Raw genomic sequence first — 19,418 nt, forward strand, 5'->3', positions numbered from 1 at the left:
ACGGTGATTGGTGGAAAGGGAGCAGCACTCCTTAAAAGGCAGAGGAGGAGTCAGAAGATGCGAACGACGTCACATACTGAATAAATATGGGTGTTTTTGAATAATTTGGGTTGTTGGCTTGTGGTGGAGAGAGGAGATCGTCTGACAACCCAAAGCTTTGTTACTCCTTTTTACATCTGATAATAAACTTCTAATCGATTTTGGAGAACGTCTCTGTGCAAATTTTTGAACATGCAGGACTGCCTTAAAAGTCCAACAGTTTCCAAGCTCATCTGATATGTCTTTGAATGGCTCCTTATCGAGCGCTAGCGCAACCAAACCCGGAAGCGCGTAAAATGTTCATTGCATCGCACTCTCTCCCGAGCGCTTACACAGATACACACGGAAGCGTTTGATTTTTATTTTGATAGACTTTCAAATTGTCACATTTAGTACCGACTGGTACCGAAGTTTGGTATCGTGACTACAATAAGATCTAAAGACAATATGTATACTTCATTACTTTAAAATGCTTTATACATTAAAGTTTGTTTCTATACAAATACGAACTTGGAGTATGCTCAAACTAAACGCGAACTTACCTGGGTAAAAACCCAAACCAGCTTGGGCACAAAAGCTTATAAATTTTACAGAACGATAATTTTTGAAAATCTAAAAATGCAAAAAGTTTTCTACGATCTTTAGGTTTAGGGGTTGGGTTAGGGGTAGGGGATAAAATATACAGTTTGTACAGTATACAACTCATTATGCCTATGGACTGTCCCCACGGAGATAATAAAACATACATGCGTGTGTGTGTGTGTGTGTGTGTGTGTGTGTGTGCTGTGTGTGTGCATGTGTGTGTGTGTGTGTGTGTGTGTGTTTGTAATACTGTACATGAGCTGTTCCAAGTTATTAAGTCTTAAATCAAAAGGTAAAAGAGAAAAAAAGAAAATTAAAAAATGATGGTCATAAATTCATGGTGGCCCACTTTCTCGCATGACTCTACTGAAAAAACAGTCTGCAGATTCAGTCTGGGCCTGTAGTTATAATCTACTGCTGCATTGCCATTACAATTACTCTTTATGACTTACAACTGTGTCCCATTTTTGCTTTATAATGAATCATTCTGGAAACATTGAGGAAATTAGTGTAATCCTTTAACAAATATCATCTGTGTGGTTAAGTCATCATTACTCAGGGGCAGGGGCATATGAACCACCAATATCCCAGGAGCCAATAGGATAATCTTCTACTTAATTTCTCTGAAGTGCTAGCAGTAACTTCAGTAACCAATCCTTCTTCCCTGAGACATAATTAAACAGTAAAACACTGATTAAAGGAATAACTTACCCAAGAAATTTATATTTTGTTCCAACCCTATATAACTTTCTTCTGTTAAATATTTTTTTTGGTCAGAAGGTAGGAATTTCTGTCATACAAAACTAAATGTCCTTATTCAACTTTGTTTTGTTTTCTCAACAAAAGTTACCATATGGCTTCAGAAGATCACAGAAGTCATATGGCTACTTTTATTGTACATTTCTGGTTTATTTTGTCCTTTCAAAAGGGAGTTTAAATCTAAAGTCGAGTTTAGGTTCATCTTGAAATGTTTTTTTATGACAGTCTCTTGGATGAATTTCCTTTGTTTAAGAATTACTCTCGGCTGTTCCCTTCTACAGTATGTGGAACTTTTGAATGTGGGTGCAAGCAAGCTAAAATAATGTTTCAAAGTATTTTTCAGTATTTCATATTTTACATCCATGAAATGAGAATATCTGAAACTGTGCCATGAGAGTGCTTGATGTAGCTTATGGCTGCTACAATCAATATTCTAGTTCATAGTTCATATACAAACCAAAAGCAAATTCATCAGGAGTCAATGAGAAGATCCACAAAAATCCCAACAAAATCTCATGGCAATTCATGACTAATTTATTATATTTTTGGCTAATTCATCATTGTTAAGAATTGCACCGTAAAAAACAGTAAGTAACTGGCAACACGCTTGCCAGCAAGTAACTGTTAAATTAAGGGTGCCTTGCTGTTGCTTAAATTTGCCTAAAATCCGCATCAACAGGACTCCTCCACCCTTGCTGCCCCTTTTCAGGATTTCTCCCAATTAACCACCTAAAAAATAAATGTGTACATTCAGAATTAGTTTGGGGAAAGAATACTCAGGCGTGAGACATCAGAAGTTGGATGATGCAGGAGGATAGCTTGAGGTCTGGGTGCAGTGAAAGGACTGCCCTGACATAAGCATTGGTGGGTTTGTTGCTGAAGAAGATAACAATAGCTCTTTCACACTCCTCCATGGAAAACTCAGATGCATGCAGAACTTGAATATCTGTAAAAATCTCAAAATGAGTATAAAACATCATTATATTTATCTGTTATATCATGATCAATATTTGAAAGCTTTCAGCTTCAGTCACAGGTGCTGTGGCAATAAACTAGTATTGGATTATACTGTTAAAATTTAGACAAAAAATAACAGCAATTTTTAACAGTGTACGAATTCGTACAATCTCTTTCATAAGTTTTACAACAATCTGCTTTCGCTTCAAATGTTGTTAGATGTAAGGCTTTTGTTGGAGATAGGGCTTCATTAATGCTCGTTTCAAATAAGTAGGAAATATTTCATTTAATGAAATAGTTGCGAATTCTAATGAAATTAAACTAAAAATACTCTGTACATCTGTTATCCTGTATCGGAACAAGAATGCAATTGACTTATTTGTCATAAGAGAGGCTCTGCAAGACACATTCCTTATAAGTGAGTCTCTGCAAAAGACAGAAAGTTAATAGAAAATGCATATTAAACATTTGAGGGTGACCGAAAGTTGGTGGAGGAGTGTGAAATTTGAGAATGTGGAATTCATATTAGCCTTCACCAATTAAACACGAGGAAACAAAATAATGCATGAACCTGATAAACGATCACTTCTTAACATTTACTTTGTTTCCCTTTAAAGCCACTTTTTACAATAAAATGTCCCAGAGAACTTCGTTTGTGCTGACAGCAGGAAGGAGACAGTCTGTTTTACATTGCATAAACTATTCATAAGGTTGAATGAAGTGGGAACAAAGCTGTGGCTGCAGGTTCAATTCTGCTGGGCTTCTCTATCTCTGTCTTCATATATTATAATGCTTTCTGTTCAAGCTAACAAGCTACACCAACAACAGCATAGTTGTAGAGAGGGTTTACTGCTACAGATGCTCATCATGACTAATAAGACAAGGAATAGCAAGCAATATTTTTCCACTGTGGAAAAGTCCTCAAACACTTACAGTAACATCATGGACATCCTAATACTGCAATAGGCTATTGCGTGTATATATTGAGATACAGTATATGGGAGTTTTTAACAATAGTATTACAGTATCAGGATGGCCATCATGTTACTATGTAGGCCTACATACACAGCTTATACGGTATATAGGCTATGGGCGTATGGACAATATTATACTAATCTTTCAGTGCTATTTTTGTAAATGGGTTTTGCATGGAATTAAATGTATTTCTAACCATGTCTGATCTAAGAAGATTGGGCATAAGACAAAGCAGATATTCAGTAATTTTGCACACGTAGCCTATATTTCTTTATTACATTTATGCATCGCATATAGGCTACTGTGCGTGTCGTAAAAATATTTCGAGATGTTTATGATCATACACGAATATAGCAATCCTTTATTGCCAGTACATTGTCATCTAAAAGCCGACCACTTAAGCTCTGCGGCCACTGTCTAGCAGCACTGTGGTACTGAATCTAGAGGGGAGAGAGAGACTTATCACCTATTTCGAATGCTATCGTCTGGTTCGCACCTTCAGAGTCGTGCGAATCGTGCGTATACTTCACATGGAGAGCAACATTTGATCACCAGGTCCATGAGCATCAGACACCAGACTACTGCTTACAGACTCCAGTAACTGTGCACTGCCACGGACTTCCCTGCTCTTTCATTGTGCTTTCTCTGTGAAACATGAAGATGTCTCCGCCAGACAGAAGGAAATTCGTGCGGGATCTGGCGGTGGAGATCGGCATCAGAGTGCTGCTCTTTGGAGTTTTTGTGTAAGTAGCTTCCTTGTATTCGGAAGATATGCATCGATATGCTAGCACATTATAAATCATTGTTGCATTTGCCTATAACAGGTGTTACGTGTTAGTTTAAATACATAACCTATACATTTGATCTTAATAAACATAATAGGGCTGTTCTTTTGGAGTCTTTGTATGCTAGTTGCATTGCCAGACATGCATAATGTAATGCACTATGCATAACGGACATGTTCGTGTGTACAATAGTAAATGCTGAGCAAAATACTATATTATAAGCTGATTTTAAATATTTTTGTCATTCAAAGTGGCTTTGATGCTGATAGCCTTTTGATCAACATGCTTCTCCTGGCTTGAAGTTTTGATACCGCCTTATCAAAAGGCTTTTTTCTTAAATGAAAATATACCAAGGCATTTTGAATTGAGACAGTTAGAGTTTATTTGAATCCCGTGAATGCAGTTTGATGTATTCTTAATGCATTCAGTATCACCTTACAATCAGTGAATGTTCTTGTTAATGACTGTACCCACAGTTATATTACATAATAATTCTCCCCTATTCATAGTAACACATTTAGGACACACAATCCACACAATTTCTTATATCGTGTATACTACAGTATAGGGTAATCATGATTATAGAGAGTAGAGTATTTGAATGTATTTGATATGACTGTATAATGCATTACAATGTGTATTTAAGACGTTATTAATGCATTAGAATTGATTTAGAATACCTTTGTAATACATAATACAGGTTTCAAATAAAGCGTTACCAAGGAGATTGAGGCTTTTTGAAATGTGTTGTGTTGAAAAATAAAGCAATGGACGCAGGAGCTGCAGAAAGAATAAAATGAGGTAAGTGCAAACAGGTTTACGTGGTTTGCCAAGTCTATTCATAAATGCTTTATAGGAAAAAATAAGAAAACAAGGCTGTATTTCTCAAAACTGTTTCTCTCTGTTGGCTAATTAATTCACTGTAAAGCTGTGTGTGATAGCAAGAGCTGATGTCTTAATCAGATGACTTACTGTGATGATATATAGCCCATAATAAAACGAGATGGCTTGGGGCTTTCATTAAGACATACAGGGTGAGACTTGCTTATCATTAATCTTTTTTTGGATAGGAGTCCCCTGTCACCCGAAAGAATTTTCAATCCCTGGAAAAAGTCTGCTCACAGAAATGTATTCAGCTCTCGCCTTTAAAATGTCTAGATAAACAAACTGCTTCATGGAAGTATTTTGTGATGTTGCAATTTAAAGAGGAAGATTTGGAAGTGTGTGTGCTTGTGTGTGTATGTCTACGGTGAACACATTTCAGAGTCTGCCCTGAATGGCTGATGTTGGTGAGAATTGTTAGTGGTGTTTCACCCACAAATAAAAATTCGGTAACACTTTACAATAAGGTGCTAATAGTTCATATTAGTAAATGCATTAGCTAACATTAGCCATCAATGAACAATTGAGTTGTTTAGCTTATTTTCTTAGGTCATTTTGCTCATCAAGAAAATGCATCTTGATTCAAGAATTTGTAGACAAGTAAAAGAAAAAAAGACAAAGTCATTTTTTGCAGTGTAATACATTATTAAAATCAAACGTTGTCACTGTTAACATTAGTTAATGCACCATGAACTAACATGTACTTTATAACTGTATGGATGTGAACTAACATTAACAAGGATTAATAATCTAGTTTTTAGTAAAAAAATATGAAATTTCAGTGAATTTGTGCTTAAAACAAGCAAACAAATCTGCCAATGGGGTAAGAAAAATAATCTTGATTTAAGGTTTACCTTTTTCTTAGTCACTCAATTCAAGATTATTTTTCTTACCCCATTGGAAGATTTTTTTGCTTGCTTTTTGCGTACGTGTAAGCTATAGTGACCGGCGCGGCCATTTATAGACAATGTGTTTTTCCATTCCACGGCACTACTTTCCCACAGTTTTTCTATGTAAACATGTGGTAGACGGTGTCTCGCATCTTTTGCAGCACCTCTCGTATAACCACTAGTGTTTACGTGCACTGCACGGCTTAACAGCAGTTGACTGTACCACAGGTAGTTCAAGTTCAAAGTTTATTCATCACATACAAAACCATGCATAGTACGACATGCAGTGAAATGCTTTTTCGACTGTCCGAATAGAGTAGAAAGGAGATAGGAAAGGAAGGAAGGTTAATGTCAGGGAATACGTGGAAAAGAACCCAAATGCAGGACAGCGGTGAAGGGGTTAACGACTAAATACTTTATTAAACGGAACATAAAACTCAGAACAAAGAAAAACCCACGAGGGGGTGTCTGACAAGACAAACTAAAATACAAACTTGAAACCAAAAACTTCCCTCAAGGGAGCAAAAACCAGAACTAAATGATAATAAACACAACTCACAATACAGGGACGCTAAGCAAGGCAAGACAGGAACTCCGGGAACCAACACACCGCACATGAAACGCAATCCACGAACACAAGACAAAGAAACAAGAGGGTATTTAAAGGGAAGAGAAACCAGGGATAACGAACGAGGGCAGGTGTGGAACATAAAACACTCAGGGAAAGATAACAAGGAAACGAGAGGGGCGGGGCCAATGACGAGACACTGGAGAGAACGTATATTATTGTCAAAAGGACAATAATATGTTTCTCTCCACACATAACCAAAGGCTTTGTCATGGCTCTGCTACAGGACCAAGAAAGACATGACTAAATGAAGCAGAGCCATGACAGTTAAACTATATATAAATATACTGTATATAGTGTAGGGGAGTGGGGAAGTGTCCATGTAAAGTGCAGGTGCTGTGCAATACTGTATATGTATATATACAGTATATATATGTACAATTATGTACAATGTGCAATGTATGCATATGTGTGTGTGTTACGCAGGAGAGTTCTGGTTGAGGGCCCGGATAGCATGAGGGAAGAAGCTGCTCCTCATTCTCTCTGTATTTGCCTTCAAGGAGTGGAAATGCTTTCCTGACCGCGACATAGAGAACAGTCCATTATTGGGATGGTTGAGGTCTTTCACTATCCTCCTGGCCTTGTCAAGCACCGTCTAGTGTAGATGGTGTGCAGGTCAGGAAGCTCAGTTCGGATAGAATGCTCAGCTGATCGCACCACCCTCTGGAGAGCTTGTCTGTCCTGCTGGGTGCTGTTCCTGTATGGGATCAGAATTGTTGCAATATTCTGAATAAATAAACTATGATCCGCAAATAAATATAGAGAGTTTCACAAACATTTTTTAAATCCACATATGCACAAAAAGCGAACCATAAATATATGTTAGACGTTCCACAAAAAGAAATGGAATTCACAAATAAATACAATGAGATTTGCAAATAAAAAATATTTACAAATTTATTTCAATGGCATTTATTTGTAGATCACTTTCTGCACATTTGTGGATCGCTTTCTGCACATTTGTGGATCGCTTTCTGTGCATTTGTGAATCGCTGCACGCATTTGTGGATCAGTGCACGCATTTGTGGATGGCTCTCTGTGCATTTGTGGATTTTGAAACATTTCTAACATCAAGACGCGCGCACAATCCACAAATAGGTGGACTCCGCCCAATATCTACGCAAGCCAATCGGGTAAATTCCGCTTTCGTTGTCCAATAGGGCACGTTCTAACTTCAGCCAATCACGTTTTGTTCTGCACTAAGATTCAGGGAGCTAACATGGCGGCTAGTGGCGGTCTAAAATGCGTGATATACTAAGAAATGTGAATGGCCTCTTCTTTATACTACTCAGTAACGATTGTTTGTGTTTATATGCATTGTCCGTATGTTAGTAACAAACGACTGAAATGTTTATGACTTGATAACAGCGTGCACGGACTGGGGTGGACAATCCCGGTGACTGCGGACTGATTTGGTCAGCTGCAAGCCAACCGTTTTATTGTCTTTATGTACCAAAGTGATAAATTCCGATTTTGGCATTCGATAAAATATAATCTGTTTCCCCGATACTGCATGGGTAAGCAGCTAGTTCGCGCCGCACACTCAGCGTGGCGTGGAGTTTCAAAGTGCGCAGCGTTTGCATTGCAATGCGCACTGCAGCTGTCGGTGTAGGCTACTACCAGTATAACGATGGCAGAATTAACGTGGGGGAAATCATCAGCACTGTGAATTTCTATGTCATTCATAATTCAAAATAAAACGTAATTTAATCAGTCATCTCTGTTTATCCCATTCCTGAATGATCTCTGCTGCTGTGGTTAAACTGTTCTGTATAATGTCTTAACTCTTGACACAACAAAGGATGTCGATCCTTTGACTATGATCTTGTGCACACAATATATTCTCAAATTCACACAGCAACCCCAAAAGTAAACGATGTAGGCCTAGTAAAATTTGTGTTTTCGAACCTTACCATAGTAAATATTGTTATACAACTGCTAGGGATGTAACGATTCATTCAGCTCACGATGCGAGTCACGATTCTGATCTCACGATGCGATTTATTCACGATTTACTCACGATTTATTTTTACAAAATGAGTTGAAACAAATTAGAAATGAACAAATTCCCTTGCATTATTTCTTAAATGCTTCACGTTTCTTTGTATAATAACATAATGTTTTATTTCAAATAACAAAACTAAACTGCAATTTTATAACAAATTAATAATAGAAAAAGTCTCTTTAATATAAACAAACTAATACTGTCTGAGCTTTTCTTGGATTTATTTGCATTTAAGAAATATCAGCATGTCCACGTTTAGATTTGCAGTGAAAATAGCGGCCCCTGCTGTTCAAAAAATGTATTGCGATTCAGTTCACACCTCAACCGATTTGAATCGTCACTCATTATAACCGATTTTCAACCGGCTCACGGTGAATCGTTACATCCCTAGCAACTGCAGATAATCAATTTACTGTAGTTAATAAAAAGGGTTGTGGCAGTGCTCTTATATAGCGTGTTATACGATATACGTCTCCATTTTTCCTGGTGCTAAATAAATCAGTATTATTGGGTTATAATTATGTATATATTGCTGCCTTTTAAATGACACATAGGACATCTTTAAAATACTGTTTATTTCATTTATTTATTGGCAAATAAAAAACAACGGGGGCAATAAGAACGCAAGGGAGGCAACATAACTTTTCTCTTCGATGAAAAAAGTATGAAGCAAAATATGAAATTGCCAAATAAAAATGAATTGAAGCTAATTGTACAAATTAATGTGTTCTCCATACAAATGCACAAAAGGCACTGGATATTACATGGCATTTCAGTAAAGCCCTTTTCATACAGAGATCCCAGAAAATATGCGGAAGATGTGTCCCGGGATGACGGGATCGGTTGATTTTGGTTCACACTGCCAGTGATTTTCTGGAACCTGCGCGTGCGTTCACACACATCCTAAAGACATGTGACGTGTAATGTACTGTAATGTAGTCGGGAACGTAGCGCTGTCACGGTGAAGGAATTTTTCTTGCAGTGATATTGGCCTTTTTATAGTTCAATAGCGCAGTTTGCTATATTACCCTTACAAAAGACAACTGCAGTATTTTAGAAGTAACACTACAGGTTTTTTTACATGTAGAAAAATGCTGTTTTTTGGACACAAAAAAAATGCAATTTTGCAGTATATAATAATAAATGTCATTTGAAGAGTTTTAATTGAGTTACTGCAGTATTACTGCAATACGTTTAAAGTACTACTAAAATACAACTGCAATCGTACTGCAATACGTTTAAAGTACTACTAAAATACAACTGCAATCGTACTGCAATACGTTTAAAGTACTATTAAAATACAACTGCAATAGTACTACAATACATTTGAAGTACAACTAAAATACAAGTGCAGTATTACTGCAATACAGCTGCAATGCAATTACACTGCTAGTGAAGTAAAATGCTAGTAAAGTGCTTAATCATTGAAATTCAACCATTGAGTAGCCAGAAGCAGTTTTATTAAACATCAGCAATACTGTATATAATGAAGGTAGAAAATGCAACAATAGATGTGAATAAATAGTTTTTTAAACTTTAAATAACAGACTATGAGTTACTACATGCATTATATAACAGTGTTTATCAACAAATTGTGCATGTTTGTTTTCTCGCCTCATTCAGAGAGGTTTCGTTTTTTTAAGAGCTTGTCCTCATTGTTAAGCTTGGTTCTTATGACTGCCTTTATCTCCGATGTGGAAACACGAAACCGTTTTTGGATGTAGCCTGTAAAAAAAAAGAAACTGAAACAAACTGAATTAACAAATAATAACCCATTTATTCTGAAAAAACAAACCAGAAGTCACCTATTAAGACAGACACTTTGTTAGCCGGAAGTGCCTCCTTGCTGGTATCAGCATTGGGCGCCTTTCTTCCATTTAGAGAGTGTGTGGCAAGAGTTTCTCTCCCAAAGGTCACCAAGAGAAGCTCACTTGTAAATTTTTTAAAATCTTGGGTGTTGATCCTCTCAAATTGGCTTCTCTTTATTGTCACCCCCTCTCCTAAGTTGATGTAATCAGTTACCTTTCAGGAAACATCAGGTTTGCAGTAATTATTATGAAGGTTTGGCACACAGTGACACATAGTAAGGTGTGTGTAGCCCTTAAAATGGCCCACTCCCTGATCAATGCCCTGACTACTGAACTGGGAGCTGACTGAGACACACACTGAGACTCACTTACCTGCCCACTTTCTTGAGCAATGCGTGGTTCTTGGTTTTGACCAGCAGTGTCCTCAGAAGATGATGGCATATGCATTATGTCAGGTTTCTTTTTTGAAGTGCACATCACCTTCATTTCCCCAACTGTACATTTTAGCTCCTGCACAACAGCATGAATTTCTGTAAGAAAGCATATTCATTTTGTTCTGTTTAATGCTATACAGTGCCCACCACAAATATTATATTTTGCTGTAAAGGTCAATGTAACATTGTGGCAATTGTTTTAAATGGATGACTTAATAATGAAAAAAACAGCCATTCAGTATTGTTTAAAAGAAACCCAGGAGGACCCCCTAAGAATTTGCTATAGTAAAATGAAATTAAATAATTGTTTTGATTGTTGTTAGAAATTAAAAAATGTTGTGATGTTATAAATTGCATTACCTTTCCACTCCCTCAGTTCTCTCTCTGCTTTTATCCTGAAGCGCCGTTCATATTTTAAATCTTCCTGTAGTTCTTTTATTTCATCTTTTAATTCTTTAATCTTCTCAGCCTTGTCTGAACTCTCACATGGCTTAGGTGACAGGGGACTTGATGAAAATGATTCCTCCTGCCCTCTCACAGCTCTTGGTTCCTGAAGTACAATATCAATTATGAATTCTAAACTACTATAATAAGAACAAATGAATAAAGTAGCTTGCTGCTCACCACAATTTGAGAACAACTTTCTTTCACAGCTGCCATTATCTTTTGTTGAATACTGTTCTTGGTCTTCTTTTTTTTAGCTGTAACTGGTGCATTTTCCTGAAAGCACCAAACAATAAAAAGAAAAAAATATCTGGATTAAACACCATCTAAAATCAGGTGTACATTTATAGCTCTAGAAGCACTAAATCTAGGGAGCAATAGATATATTTACCTGGTCCAGGAATGAAGTTTCACCAACATCTGGGAAGTTCCTTTTTACTTTCTCTCTTCTCCCTTTTCCCAACGATTCTTCTTTAGCAAAGAGGGGTATTCTATCAAAGGCACACCCTTTTTCAAATATTTTCCTAGTGTCAATTAGGGGTTGGCGCTCTCCTTGAAAAAAATTACACAGTACATTCAGTGTAGGCTCATAACATTTATAATCGCATAATTAAATTTGTGTACAGAAATGCCAGCTGGTTGGACTTAATTAATAATACAGGGTTTTTCCTGGCTCAAAATGAGGCGGAGGTGGTGCCATCCTGATCTTGTGCACAAACGTATGTAGGCCTACTGTACCTTTAAGTGGATTAAGCAAGCACTTTAAAAACAACAACAAGTTCTAAAATAAGATGAAATTGACAATTATTAAGTTATATAAAACATTACTTAAATTCAACCCCAAAAAAATAAATTAAGCTTTTTATCATTTTCAACCAGCTTTTCAGCCTCCAATTGACAGCCAACTGAATTAACCGGTCTTACTAAATGAGCAAAGCTCATTCACATCCTGCGTTCTCTTGTGGTTCACTGAGCTTTGAATGATTCATTGATCTCTTATATTCGCTAGTGACTGAAAAGTTTCAACAGTTTAAACGAATCAGTTCAAATGAGTCATTCGTTTGCGAGTCATACTGATCACAATGTGCGAATGTGCGATATTAGCGAACTCGCTGTGTACAGTTTAACGCTGATTCAACGAGCCAACTGCACAACTGAAACATTACAATGCTGTATGCCACGTTAATTTAAGGAACATTTTCAAGAAATTGAACGTGCTTGAATGCAAAAGAAACAAAACCTGAACAGCCGTGAAATACAGCTAATACAGCTCCTTCTGCAACTCTCCAGCATCTGTGCTGATAACGAAACAGCGCCTCCTTAAAGGCGTAATACCGCAACTGCAGTTACAATTGACAGTCAATTGAGTGCACACAGTTTAAGTTTTTTGTGTGAAGACACCGACATAATTTTGGCGAGAGTCTGAGGCTGAATGAAATTTGACGGAGAAATCCCTCGCTGGGCATTACATGACATCATTTAATCCTTGTTAAACGATGTCATGTAAACTACATATGACAAAGTTTAATCATTGTTAGTGAATTAAACCGTAGTCTTTCAATCGCATGAAAGGATAGTTCACTTTAAAAAGTAATATTCTCTAATCTATCACCATCGTTTCATTCAGAATTGTATGGGAACTGTTTCTTTAAATTCGCGCGCCTCAGACTCATCCGTTTGAGTAAGCTCGTTTCTCTCATTTGTAATATTTTTATTAAAAAAACATCTTTTTCACATTTCGCTAAAATTATAACTAAAGTTATCAACACGATACAACACTTATAACGTTACTCACCACTGAATTGGATGACTCGACAAGGCCAGCGCTGGAGCTCGTCTGAGGAACTCTTCTTCCAGAAAATGTACGCCTCTTCATTTTTGTCCCACTTGTGAATGGCATTGGGATTCAGTTTTGTCATATCTCTGTGTTTTAATTGCGATAGTTCACATATATGAATAGTGTTGTAAGTGAAGAAATCAACTAATGCGTATTTTATATCCATCCTGCAGGATACTGTAGACGCTGTAAGTGGACTGACTGAAATAGCAGCGCTCGAGACTTGTTGTCAGGACAACTGTTGCATTGGCGCGAAAAACTAAATCTAGTCACGAGCGGAATTTCTATATAAGTGAAACATGTCCAAAGGGCGAAAGTATAAATCCTTTTTAGAAGATGACCGCGTAATTCCAAATAAAAAACATTGCAGAAGAAACAAGTACAAAATATTTCTGGAAGATGAAGAAGAAGAAACTCCTCGGAACACCAGTGTGCGGAGAAATACCAGAGAAAGTGCAAGCCTGTTATCTGAGGTACGAATTAAAGAAACAGTCTATGTTTAATTCAGCTCCTTTAGTATAATATAACTAAATATTATTTGTTATAAATTGTTATTCGTTTTTGTAATTAGCATTTTGCAATTATATGCATGGAGACATTTAAAACAAAATGGAGACATTTTTAAACAAGTTTAATGGTCATTTGATTTGATTTTCTAAGACACATACAGAAGAGGAACAAGAAGGTACTGACTCTGAATCTGAAGACACACAACTACTCTACAGAGAAGATGTAATAGTGCTGCACTGAAAATAAATTTAGTTTTCTCTTGGTATTAATTGTTTACTGTACATCTTGTCTGTACTGTATTTTCTTTTATAATTACTTTACAGTTTGCCATTTTAAAATGTACTGTAGTGAGCTATTTGTTGTAAGCCGTGGATCATTTAAATATTTCTCCATGTAGCCAGATGACACAGCAGGTGTTGATGTAGATGGCACACAGTGGTTGAGCAATGAGGTAAATGTTGTTATCTAGGGAACTTATTACAAATGACTTGCAGTTGTATGCTTGCTCTTGAAAAAACAATATTTACAATATTTATTTTTAATTAATTAATTTATATGTAAAAGTTGTTCTTTATGCATCTGTATTTATCAAGAAATAGGGAATTTAGAAGGAAATCAAGAGAAAGTGTATTTAACACAAAGGCAATCTACATACTAATGATTTTATAAACATTGACAAAGTAAATTTCATTTGATAGACAAGCAAAACTGTCTTACATCATATTGATGCCTACACATTGTCCAGTTAAATTCTTTCTAGAATCTGAACAGACCCCTAAATTAGTAACCTAACTTTTAAACCAGCAGAATGTTGCTTTTAGCTCTGAACTTAATAGTTATAGGCATTAATCATAGGCCAGTGAATGAATGAAATTTAAAAATGAATGTGAAATTTATAATAAGCTAATTCCTAATTTCTACAAAATCATAAGTTTAATGGAGATCGTACTCTGACGATATCACATTTAATGGTCACACATCAATTTCTTCTAATTTTTCATCTCAAGAATAGCGGGTCAGTCGATCCTGAGGATGGAAATACCACAGGTGCCACCTTTATCCATGATGGTGACCAGCCTTTGTATCCTGGAGCCAAACTTTCAAAAGGTGAAAGTCTGACTGCACTTCTGAGCTACATGCTACGCCACCATGTGACCAAGGCAGGATGTCAGGATTTACTGCATTTGCTTCAGATGCTTCTCCCTGAAAATAGTTTACCCTCTACCAACTACCTGTTCAATCGAGCTTTTGACAAAACCAGCTGGCAGTTACATCATTACTGTCTTAATCCTGATTGTGGAGCTTACATTGGTATACTAGATGTTGAGAGCGTACTCTGTCCAATGTGTGATACAGAATGCAAGGTATCAGAACATTTGGGTAAGGGTTATAATTTCATGTACACTAGCTTGAGAGATGAAATTAAAAATCTTTTTGAAAACCACAATCTTAAAGACAAACTAGCATTGAATAACAATTCTGATTGTATCCAGGATATCTGTGATGGTGCACTGTATAAGAGAATCACAATGTTGAAAGGCTGCAGTAATATATCTTTGACATGGAATACAGATGGTGTCCCAGTGTTTAACTCTTCCAGTTATTCAATGTGGCCCGTTCAGTGTATCATAAACGAGGTAACTCTATATGAGCGGAAAAACTTTGTGTTGGTACCTGCACTCTGGTTTGGTCAAACAAAGCCAAAAATGGAAAGCTTTTTAAAACCATTCATAGAGGAGTGTCGGTCTTTAGAAAGTGAAGGTGTTGTGTGGTACAACACTGCGAAAAAAACATATGAATGTTCCAAAGTCGCTACCATTCTATCATGCACTGTTGACTCTGTTGCAAGGGCTCCTGTGCAAAATATTAACCAGTTTAATGGGGCACATGGCTGCAATTTTTGTACTCACCCTGGAGAAAGAGTGGAAAAGGGTGATGGATTTACCAGGGTCTACCCTCTCTCAGTACCTATTCCTAGTCTGAGAACACATGAAGGTATGATTCATGATGCTGAACTGGCTTCTGTAAATAACCCAGTGAATGGTGTAAAAGGGCCAAGTCTTTTGACAACCTTACAGTGTTTTGACATGGCAGACAGTTTTATTCCAGACTATTTACATAGTGTTCTTCTTGGAGTAGTGCGCCAAATAACAGGCTTGTGGTTTGACAACAAAGTGTCCGAAGTAAATGTAAAAAGCCCAAGTGTCATGCAGGAGATAGACAAACGTTTAAAATCGGTGCGGCCACCTAGTGAAATAACCAGATTGCCACGATCTGTGAAAGAACGTCAAAAATGGAAAGGAAGTGAGTGGAGAACATTTCTTTTTATCTCTCCGTTTGTACTGAAGGGTTTAATCCCCACCCGGTATTTCAACCACTGGATGCTACTAGTCTTTGCCATTTTTTTGCTAACTAGTTCACATATCTCAAATGTGAACATTGATAATGCACATATGGCACTTTGTGAATTTGTACTTCTTATTGATTCTCTGTATAAAAAACAAGAAGTTTCTTACAACATTCATCTCCTCACTCACTTAGCTGAGAGTGTCAGGAGACATGGCCCTTTGTCCTTGACCTCAACATTCATTTTTGAAGGACATAATGGTAGATTGCTAAAACTTTTTAATGGGACACAACATGTACCATTACAAATAACTCAAAATCTAGCAAGACTGAAGGAGCTAAAAATATTATGTAAAGTTTATATCTCCGAAGACTCCCTGGCACATGAATACATTTTGTCAGCACTTAGGGGTTACTCCTTATGCAAAAACGTGTCACAGGTGAATGGCTGTAAGTTTTTTGGCCATGGTCAGTTAAAAGAGCTACCACTGTCTCATCATATCCTGCTACAAAATTCTAGAATTCATACTGAACAAAGTCAGGCCACATACTTTCAGAGGTTTGTTTGCGATGGGACACTTTACTCCACTTACCAGTATGACTCAAAATACTCTAGATGTAATTCCTTGGTAGTCATTGGTCAACAGGTTGCAAAAATTGAACACATAATTGTTGCTCAAAAACCATCCATTTCCATGCAGCCTGTTTTACTGGTAAGGTTTACAAACCAAGTCCAAGAATTTTACAAAAAGCGAACAGAGTATGTTTGCATGAATTCTCACATACTTTATGTTACATTCTCTTCAGGCTACAAGGCTGTGCTTCCATCTGAAATAACAAACAAATGTATAGAAATTGAAAAAAGACCAGATGGGCATGTAATTTTGCCCTTACCAAATACATATGAACGAGATTAACAAATTAACAGTATCAGAATAATTGTGACAGTATCACTGTGTAACTGAAATGTGTGAAAAGGAGAACATTCATGCTTTGGGAAAGAATGTTGTCTATAGTTTAATCATTAGCTCAAACTTGTGAATGTTTTCCAAATTACTTGGAACTTGTAAGAAAATATACTGTATATATATATATTTCTTGCATTTACTGCATTTTACCTTGTGTGAAGATGTTTTCATTTAGAATGTGACAAATAAAATGTATTTTCTAAGATAAGTGCATTTGATTTTTTTACTATTTCTAATCAAATTAAGCTTAATCTTAAACACGATGGATGCTTTTTGTCAAAACAATGTATTGAAGCATTATAGCATATTGTAAAACACAGGACAGACATCATTAGTCCAAAATGTCTAAATATCACTGATTGTTTGTGATACCTGATACTGCAGCTACAGCACTGGCTCCATTTTGCACAATACAGCATAACTGCAGTTCAATGCAGTATAGTTGAGTATACATGCATTTCATTCATCATTAAACTGCAATTTAAACTTCAGAAGATTGTAAACTTACAATTGTACTTCATTTTACTACAGTTGTATTTTTGTACTGCAATTTTACTGCAGTTGTACCTCAGTGTACTGCAGTAAACCTATAGTTATTTTTTGTAAGGGAATGGTTGAACATGTATACTGCGGCTATTATTATAAGCCGATGCAAAGGGAAGTTGTTTTATTTTTATATTGCCAATTTAACACAAGAAGTAATTTGATAATCCATGTGAGTTTAAAGTTACTAGGAGGGTAAATTTTTTGGTGCAGTTTCTCTCACGCTAGTAGGCCTATAGTGTATGAGAAGTGATTAAGCACATTTCCTTGATATCTCTGAAAGCCACTCATTATGGGTAATTACTGTTGTTTTAAATCGCGTGTCATGTTATCCTGCTTTGATATTGATATGATATGTTTTGCATGTTAATGGGTACTTAACATGAGTATTATAGAATTGCTGTTAATGTGAACGGTAACACATGTGAGTTCTTGAATGTTTAGTTCTCATATTTGAATTTTGATATTTTTGAATGTTTAATGTTGTACAACTGAAACTGAAGATTTGAGATTTATTAAGATTTAAGATATAGGTATGAGGGTTGATGCAATGTGTAACGGCATGACACTTAAGCCTTTAATGATGCATTTGAAATTGAGATTATAATAAGTATGACGTTGTTTATAGGTCAGGTTTTTTGAGAGGACGGGGAAAATCCGAGGACCAGGACGTAATCCTGATTGTGTCAGATGGCGAGCCAAACCCTTTGAAGGACAAGACGCTGACAAGGAGATACACGCGTACACACACTCGCACATTCACATTACAATTCTTTGGACATTTAACATCAGGCTAAACCTGCAACGATTAAAAAAGGAAAAGGGCCCCAACGGACACATTTAACTATTTTTTTTATGTGCACACGTTTGTTTGTTTTCTGGTCAATTTGGTTTATTGTTTCATAAGTTATGTAAACTGAACATTTATTTTGTCTCGTATGAAACAAATGCAAGATTGGTTACTCAACCGTTATTCCTCTGTCTGGTTAATTATTGCTGCTCAACGCGTTGGCTCCTAACGAATTTTGATATCTTCTGATTCTGGCCGTGGTTTATTATTGATCCCAGTTCTCATTATACTGTAATTCATTTTTATACCCCTAAAATTGGTTACAATTGCGTTGGTAATGTAATGTTCTTAAAACGTTAGCATTACAAACATTATAATTGCATTGTTAGCGAAATGTTCTTAAAGCGTTAGCATTGAAAACATTACCATGGCCTTGGTAATGTAATGTTCTTAAAACGTTAGCAATACAAACGTTATAATTGCATTGTTAGCGAAACATTCTAAAAACATTAGCATTGAAAACGTTACCATTGCGTTGTTAGTGAACTATTTTAAAAACGTTAGAATTTCAAACGTTACCATTGTCAGGGTCATGTCCTTCCTATTCAGAGTTTTCGTGTCTTGTGGACAGGGTCGTGACAGTACCATGTCTTGTGTGTATATGTTTTGTCTTGTGTGGAGACACGTGGCGGTTTGTTGTGACATTTCGCCGCGTGTCCTCCTGTCTTTCATTTAACTCCGCCCCCTTGTTTCTCTGTTAGTGTTTCATCTCCCTCACCTGTCCCTATCATCTTCCCGCCAGTTCCCATTTATGGTAAGTCTTGTCACCTGCCCATCACCATCCCTGTCCTATTATCCTTCGTTAGTTTTCCCCTTTATAAGTCCTGTCTTTATTCCCAGTCCTTGTCGATTCATTGTGTATGTGATTGTATGCGTGTTCCTTGTTCTCTAGTATTTGTTTGCCTCACCTTACCTTGCCCTCGTGTTCCGGATCCCTCATTCCTGTTTGCTGTGGACTTTCCTTTTTTCGTGTTGGACTTATTATTTTGGATTTATTCATCATGTTTGCATTACGTTAGCATTACAAATGTTATAATTGCATTGTTAGCAAAACGTTCTAAAAACATTAGCATTGAAAACGTTACCATTGCGTTGTTAGTGAATTGTTGTAAAAATGTTAGAATTTCAAACGTTACCATAGCTTTGATAATGTAATGTTCTAAAAATGTTAGCATC

The 19,418-nt window shown here is 36.6% G+C and overlaps 2 protein-coding genes across 2 annotated transcripts; one reads left to right on the forward strand and one right to left on the reverse strand.

Moving 5' to 3' along the window:
* Positions 1-9,647: 9,647 nt before the first annotated feature.
* LOC130555224 (uncharacterized) lies at positions 9,648-13,478 on the reverse strand. Its single transcript, XM_057335252.1, has 7 exons — positions 12,984-13,478; positions 11,580-11,740; positions 11,369-11,464; positions 11,105-11,294; positions 10,683-10,840; positions 10,308-10,524; positions 9,648-10,227 (listed from the first exon to the last, which is right to left on the reverse strand). The coding sequence occupies exons 1-7, from the start codon at positions 13,189-13,191 to the stop codon at positions 10,118-10,120; spliced, it is 1,140 nt and encodes a 379-aa protein (XP_057191235.1). The 5' UTR covers positions 13,192-13,478; the 3' UTR covers positions 9,648-10,117.
* LOC130555530 (uncharacterized) lies at positions 13,325-15,039 on the forward strand. The gene is made up of 5 exons (XM_057335822.1): positions 13,325-13,498; positions 13,686-13,757; positions 13,933-13,986; positions 14,543-14,846; positions 15,029-15,039. The coding sequence occupies exons 1-5, from the start codon at positions 13,325-13,327 to the stop codon at positions 15,037-15,039; spliced, it is 615 nt and encodes a 204-aa protein (XP_057191805.1).
* Positions 15,040-19,418: the final 4,379 nt, after the last annotated feature.

Source organism: Triplophysa rosa, linkage group LG6 (genome assembly GCF_024868665.1).
Source record: "Triplophysa rosa linkage group LG6, Trosa_1v2, whole genome shotgun sequence".
In the NCBI taxonomy this organism is placed as follows: Eukaryota; Metazoa; Chordata; class Actinopteri; order Cypriniformes; family Nemacheilidae; genus Triplophysa; species Triplophysa rosa.

Coding starts and splice junctions, on each gene's coding strand:
- LOC130555530 (XM_057335822.1), top strand. CDS start 13,325: ATGTCCAAAGGGCGAAAGTATAAATCCTTTTTAGAAGATGACCGCGTA. Junction 13,758..13,932: donor AACTACTCTACAGAGAAGAT/GTAATAGTGCTG, acceptor TTCTCCATGTAG/CCAGATGACACAGCAGGTGT. Junction 13,987..14,542: donor CACAGTGGTTGAGCAATGAG/GTAAATGTTGTT, acceptor TTTCATCTCAAG/AATAGCGGGTCAGTCGATCC.
- LOC130555224 (XM_057335252.1), bottom strand. CDS start 13,191: ATGGATATAAAATACGCATTAGTTGATTTCTTCACTTACAACACTATT. Junction 10,841..11,104: donor AGAACTGAGGGAGTGGAAAG/GTAATGCAATTT, acceptor GCTTTCTTACAG/AAATTCATGCTGTTGTGCAG. Junction 10,228..10,307: donor CAAAGTGTCTGTCTTAATAG/GTGACTTCTGGT, acceptor TTTTTTTTACAG/GCTACATCCAAAAACGGTTT.